This window comes from Odontesthes bonariensis, chromosome 19 (assembly GCF_027942865.1).
Source record: "Odontesthes bonariensis isolate fOdoBon6 chromosome 19, fOdoBon6.hap1, whole genome shotgun sequence".
NCBI lineage: Eukaryota > Metazoa > Chordata > Actinopteri > Atheriniformes > Atherinopsidae > Odontesthes > Odontesthes bonariensis.
Genome location: NC_134524.1, coordinates 33,457,171 through 33,464,028, shown reverse-complemented (window position 1 = coordinate 33,464,028; position 6,858 = coordinate 33,457,171). Strand labels below are relative to the sequence as shown.

The following is a 6,858-nucleotide window of genomic DNA, read 5'->3' as shown; positions in this document are numbered from 1 at the left end:
CTGGTGTGCAGGTAGGAAACCTGCAACATGAATAACATAAAAGAAAAGAAAAGGGAAGAATAATACCCATAGTTTTAGAGTAGTAATCTTTTATGGCTGTCAAGGAAGCAAGTTCTGCCTCCTTTGAGTCAAGTTTACAAGAGTAGCACAGGAACTAAATCACATTAACTTCAATATATAAGTTGTGCTGTTAATGACCATCTGTGGTTTATATCAGATTTGAACAATTGTACCATGGAAGAAAGAAGTGAGTGATAAACAAAAAGAGAAATGAATAGAAGAAATCTAGAAAATGACAATGAAAGTTTCAACCCTTTGAATCCAGCTTCTCTGATAGTCTCTGATAGATTAACCGTATTAATCCAGAAGGTTGCTTTAAAAATAGAAATGAACCAAATTGATAGACTCCAAATTCAGAAAAAAGAAAATGACATACTTGTTTTAATTTTTTTATGTGAAAACGAATCACATCAAAACAATATTTCGCACAAAGAAACTGTGATTCCAACGATTTCATCAAGGAATTCAACTAATAAGGAGGAGGACGCGCAAGTTTTGGCTTAATTCTATCCATTCAGTTGAGTCCATGCACTGATATGATAGACACTCCAGGTCCGAACTTTTCTCAGAGACATTTATTTTGAAAGGGAAGAAGCTGTCGGAAACTGCTGTTATTGGTCCTTAAAGAAAGTTTGGATGAAGCCACCGTGCAGAGGCATGTGGTGCAGAGGCTGACTCACTGCAGTGTGTGGGGGGGACAGTGTTGGACATGTCAGGCAGGTCCTACCGGGACGCCGGGAGCCACAGGTACCGGAGACAGATGTCTGCGGACGGCCAGCAGCTCCGGAGCAGCCGGCACAGCAGCAGGGGTAACACTTTTATTCAATTAGGTCCAGATCGGGTAACACACTTTTATTCAATTAGGTCCAGATGGGACTCTTGCTACAACTGCACGGGGATCAAAAGTCTAAAAGGCGTTTAGAGATCTTTGAAGTGTTTGTTTTATCACTTTCATCTCATTTTGACCCATTTCTACAGATTTGTCTCCTCTATGTTGTGCTTTATTTTCAGATCACTGATAGATATTTAAGTTCCATGAACTTTTTGGGAGGGATAATTCACGTGATCTTTTTTATTAGGCTGATTTGATAGAAATGGGCCAGCAGAGCCACAGGTGACTTACCCCAAAGGTCGTTTATACCTGACAGCAGATGCCCACTCTTTGGAATGATGATGGCAGGCACTGTGGAGCCTCAGTGCCTGCTGAGTATGTCTGCCTCAGACATACTCAGCAGGTCATTTACACACAAACTGGCAGACTTTGTCTCGCAGCTCAAGGAAATCTATCTGTTTAATGTAATAGCTATATATGTCAAATTACATGTGTTTGTTTATCTGTAAGCTTAAGGTTAGTGTAAGAAGCTAAAGAATGTATTGTGTCAAAGGGAAGTCCCCACAGGCAATATGTGTGTGTGCCACAGCTTCAGATGAGGGATATTATGTGTGTGGAGAGTGTTGTTCTATTTAGGGGCTTAGTGATTTATCATCTGTGAAAATAGAATTAAAGCATATTCAGTGTAAAATGTATTAAAGGGATAGTTCACCTCTTCTGACATGAAGCTGTATGACATCCCATATCAGCAACATCATTTCTGAACATCTTCTTACCCCCTGCTGCGTCCTGTGAGCAGAGTTCCAGCCTCGTTTTGGTGTTGATGAAGGTAGTCCGGCTAGTTGGCTGGGGTTTAAAAAAATAAAGCGTTTTGCTTCTCAGAACAATATGCGTTCAACAGAGTAATACATTTGCATCACAAAATGGTTCATCCAGAAAAAGTCAGAGCTCACAATCGCTTGGCCCTATTTTCTCTCCCTTCGTATCACTGCCTGCTGTGCAGACCGAAGCACAGACCGAGCAGTCCCCTGCTTCCGAGCAGCAAACACCGTAACAGGTGCGGCTGTCGGCAGGCGGCAGCAGGCAGTGATATGAGGGGAGAGAAAATAGGGCCAAGCGATTGTGAGGTCTGATTTTTTCCTGGAGAACCATTTTGTGATGCAAATGTATTACTCTGTTGAACGCATATTGTTTTGAGAAGCAAAACGCTTTATTTTTTAAACCCCAGCCAACTAGCCGGACTACCTTCATCAACACCAAAACGAGGCTGGAACTCTGCTCACAGGACGCAGCAGGGGGTAAGAAGATGTTCATAAATGATGTTGCTGATATGGGATGTCATACAGCTTCATGTCAAAAGAGGCGAACTGTCCCTTTAAGCTCCTCCTGAGCTTGGCTCTCCATGTAACTTTAACAATGCTTCTTGATGGTTTTTAACAGCGCGGGGTTTCTCCAGGGATGCTACAGCTTTGAAGGGAACTTTGTCAGCATGTGAGGAAAACTTCCCAACAGGTGACGTCTGTTTACGCTCTGTTCTGTTCTGTGATCACGTATTTCAGCTCTGTGCTTCACACTGAGATAAAAATGTACAAGATGCAATACAGATGTTCACTATGCCAAAGAGTATATCCTAGTGACAGATCAACTTTTGAATATTTATTTGATGATATTCATATCAGCTTCTGCTAAGCCTTAACTGGTTCTGATTTTTCTGTCATACCATAACCATTTAAGGCCCCAAACTTGGAACACTTTGCACACGGTGCAGCCCTTATGTGGGTGTTGGTTACATTATGTTATTATTCCTTCCAGAATAAAAAATCTGAGGAGGAAAGTGAAAGGTGGAAGTGTGAAAGGTGACTTGTTTACTAAGCTTTGCATCTCATAATTCACTGCTGTTTACACCTTTATGGACCATGGAAAAAGGCACGTCTTGAATTTTGCCCCCGACAAAGCTGTGGTCACGATGCTCAGGAAGGCAGGTGTTGGGCAATTCAAGTGGCAGGATACAGTGGATGATGAAAGATTGCATTTAAATTGATTTAGAATGCCATAAGAAGGCTTGTCTCATTTGTTTCTGTGTTGGGCCTGTGATGGACTGTGTTGGGCCTGTGATGGACTGTGTTGGGCCTGCTGTGTTGGGCCTGTGATGGACTGTGTTGGGCCTGTGATGGACTGTGTTGGGCCTGTGATGGACTGTGTTGGGCCTGTGATGGACTGTGTTGGGCCTGTGATGGACTGTGTTGGGCCTGCTGTGTTGGGCCTGCTGTGTTGGGCCTGTGATGGACTGTGTTGGGCCTGTGATGGACTGTGTTGGGCCTGCTGCGATGGACTGTGTTGGGCCTGTGAAGGACTGTGTTGGGCCTGTGAAGGACTGTGTTGGGCCTGCTGTGTTGGGCCTGTGATGGACTGTGTTGGGCCTGTGAAGGACTGTGTTGGGCCTGTGATGGACTGTTGGGCCTGTGATGGACTGTGTTGGGCCTGTGATGGACTGTTGGGCCTGTGATGGACTGTGTTGGGCCTGTGAAGGACTGTGTTGGGCCTGTGAAGGACTGTGTTGGGCCTGTGATGGACTGTGTTGGGCCTGTGATGGACTGTGTTGGGCCTGTGATGGACTGTGTTGGGCCTATGATGGACTGTGTTGGGCCTATGATGGACTGTGTTGGGCCTATGATGGACTGTGTTGGGCCTGCTGTGTTGGGCCTGTGATGGACTGTGTTGGGCCTGCTGTGTTGGGCCTGTGATGGACTGTGTTGGGCCTGCTGTGTTGGGCCTATGATGGACTGTGTTGGGCCTGTGATGGACTGTGTTGGGCCTGTGAAGGACTGTGTTGGGCCTGCTGTGTTGGGCCTGTGATGGACTGTGTTGGGCCTATGATGGACTGTGTTGGGCCTCTGAAGGACTGTGTTGGGCCTGTGAAGGACTGTGTTGGGCCTGCTGTGTTGGGCCTGCGATGGACTGTGTTGGGCCTGCTGTGTTGGACCTGTGATGGACTGTGTTGGGCCTGCTGTGTTGGGCCTGTGAAGGACTGTGTTGAGCCTGTGATGGACTGTGTTGGGCCTGTGATGGACTGTGTCGAGCCTGTGATGGACTGTGTTTGGACTGTGTTGGACTGTGTTGGGCCTGTGATGGACTGTGTTGGGCCTATGATGGACTGTGTTGGGTCTGTGCCACACAGAGAGGGGCCTGATAACTGAAGGCTCTGCCTCCCAAACTGGCAGCTGGTTCCACAGAGAGGGGCCTGATAACCGAAGGCTCTGCCTCCCAAACTGGCAGCTGGTTCCACAGAGAGGGGCCTGATAACTGAAGGCTCTGCCTCCCATTCTACTTTTAGAAACTCTGGGAACCTCAAGTAAACCTGCAGTTTGGGAACGAAGTGCTCTGTTAGGAAAATATCTTACAATGAGATCTTTAAGATATGATGGAGCTCGGTCATTAAGAGCTTTATATGTGAGGAGAAGAATCTTAAATTCTATTCTGAATTTAACAGGGAGCCAATGAAGAGAAGCTAAAACTGGAGAAATATGATCTCTGCTGTTAGTTCTCATCAGAACTCTGGCTGCAGCATTTTGGATCAGCTGAAGGCTTTTCAGAGAATATGTGGGACAGCCCAATAATAAAGAATTACAGCAGTCCAATCTTGAAGTAACAAATGCATGGATTAGTTTTTCTGCATCACTCTGAGACAAGATGTTCCTGATTTTAACAATATTACGAAGATGAAAGAAGGCAGTCCTAGAAACCTGTTTTATATCAGCGGCGGCACCAGAAATGTATTATTGGAGGCAATGGGGGGGGGGGCTGATTGTTTATAGGAGGTGCCAGTGAATTCTGACCCAACAAACACCAACAAATAATACTATAACAGACAGAGATTTACTGTTCCCAGGCTAATACACTACATGTTGTGAAAAGCACGTTACTATATGTTTATTATAGAACAACACAAGCATATGTAACAACTTGTATTTAATGAACGAACAAATGAAAAAAACGACAAGCACAAACAAACAATAAAACTCACAGAGAACGTCTGTGGATTTACAAAATAGTATAACTGTGACAACTGTACTCTCCTCTCCTCTTCTTCTCCTCTGGGCTTCGCTGATACTAACACACACACACACACACACACACACACACACACACACACACACACACACACACACACAGGCTAAATACTTCAGGTTCAATTGACATAATATTAGGCAAACAATAAGCAACATCATTCAAACCTGTCAGAAAATAATCGTGTACTCACTCGTCACAAGAGAATGATGCGCCTGTTGTTGTGATGAGCTGCAGCTGCAAAGCGGTTAATGACTGCATCCACATCCAGTTCTTTGGCCCTATTTCAGCTGATTGCCAGCACAGCCAGATTGCTGGTTCGTGCATCTCCACTTCTGTTCCTTGGGTAGCTTTTTAAACGCTGTGAGCAAGAAAAGCTCCTCTCACAGGCAGCTGATGTGACGGGCAGTGTCATGGAGATGCACACAAGTTTGAACAGGTCAACAAATGCTTCCTTGTATGGCCTCAATAGCACCAGCACATCACGGGTGGTGCTGACGATGTCCCCACTTTGTTTTTTCCTCTCAATAAGTCTTTCTGCCTGGTGAAGTTATGCTGAGAGGTTTTCCTCCAATACTCCATAGTGCTCAGCCATGGGCAAAAGGGTGTCTGTCCACGAATGTCTTGTGTTTGGGGTTTTCAGAAGGAAAACGCCTGTCCAATTCACTGATTAATCGCTCGATTAGTGGGAAAAAGCAGTGATTCCGATAGTGGTGTGAAGTTTCCAGTGGCTCTGATCCTGTTTGGCTGTTCACCACAAACTCCTGCAGGCTGTATTTTTCTGCATGTCAATGCCAACTGTTTCACACAGATCACTGGCACACTCCCAGACTTCAGTCCATGTTTCAGCAATGCATTTGTCTTTGAGGGCATCAACAATAAAGACCAGATCAATGGCAGGCGCCAGCTCCAAATCTGTGCATCATCAGTCCAACCAGTGACCTTTCTTCAGTAGCTCTATGAGCATTCGTCTGGTTGCTCACATCCACAAGAGTTGCTCAGATAGCAGGGAGAGTTCTTTTTATTGCCCACGGTGTAGAATATTGGCAGGCCCATCTGGTATCTGACGATCTTTCCAGTTCCACTGCGTGTTGGGTGGGCTCAAGTTCTCTCTGCCTCTCCATGAACACCTCATGAGTCACTGTCCCAGAAAAAAAGTTGGACAGCATCTTGACTGTTGCCAAGCATTCTGCAACTGGTTTCACATTATGTACACAGTCAACTAAAACCACCTTTAGTCTGTGTGCATAGCAATGGATGTAAAGTGCATGTGGCACATTTTTCCTGGACACCGTTGTTGCACCCAGACATGACAGATGCCCCATCATAGCACATGTTTGTCTATGTTAAACTAACCAATGTCTGTTTAACTGACCTGAGCAAAGACTCTGCATCCGAGCCAGAAACTCTAAAGTCCAGAAACTCTTCATGGATGCCGTCATTGTTCAGGTGACGCAGAACAACAGATATCTGCTCACATCCTTTGTTTCACCCACCATTAAAGCAAAGTGCTCTCCCAGCTTGTTCCACTTGTTCTCTCACCATGCTGGCCATAACATCAATCAACTCATTCTGAATATCATGATGCACATATTTAGCATTGCCAGGTCCACTAGATCATTGCTTTGACACAGTACTGTCAAACTTTCCCAGCAGATTTAACAGTTCAACGATATGACCTCTGTTGGTGGACTGTTCATCCTCAGGTGATGCAATACCTCTTACTGCAAAGCAAAGCGTCAGCAGACAAACATCTGACAAGCACGAGAAAATCATGTGAGAGAACTCAATGCAGTTTATACCTTGAACCCATAAATTCTTGAAGTCACTTATTAAGCCACTGACTGGCACAAAGTGACTGGTGGTGATATGCTCTTAACTTTGAGGTCAAATACAGG

The 6,858-nt window shown here is 45.1% G+C and overlaps 1 protein-coding gene across 1 annotated transcript in view; it reads left to right on the top strand.

The window, feature by feature from the left end:
• The first annotated feature begins 756 nt into the window (after positions 1 to 756).
• Positions 757 to 6,858, top strand: part of sh3tc1 (SH3 domain and tetratricopeptide repeats 1) — a 30,179-nt gene continuing 24,077 nt past the window's right edge. Inside the window, exons 1-2 of the mRNA XM_075451309.1 lie at positions 757 to 869; positions 2,333 to 2,404. Of these exons, the coding sequence (XP_075307424.1) occupies positions 770 to 869; positions 2,333 to 2,404 (172 nt within the window). The 5' untranslated portion in view covers positions 757 to 769. The remainder of the gene's footprint in view (positions 870 to 2,332; positions 2,405 to 6,858) is intronic.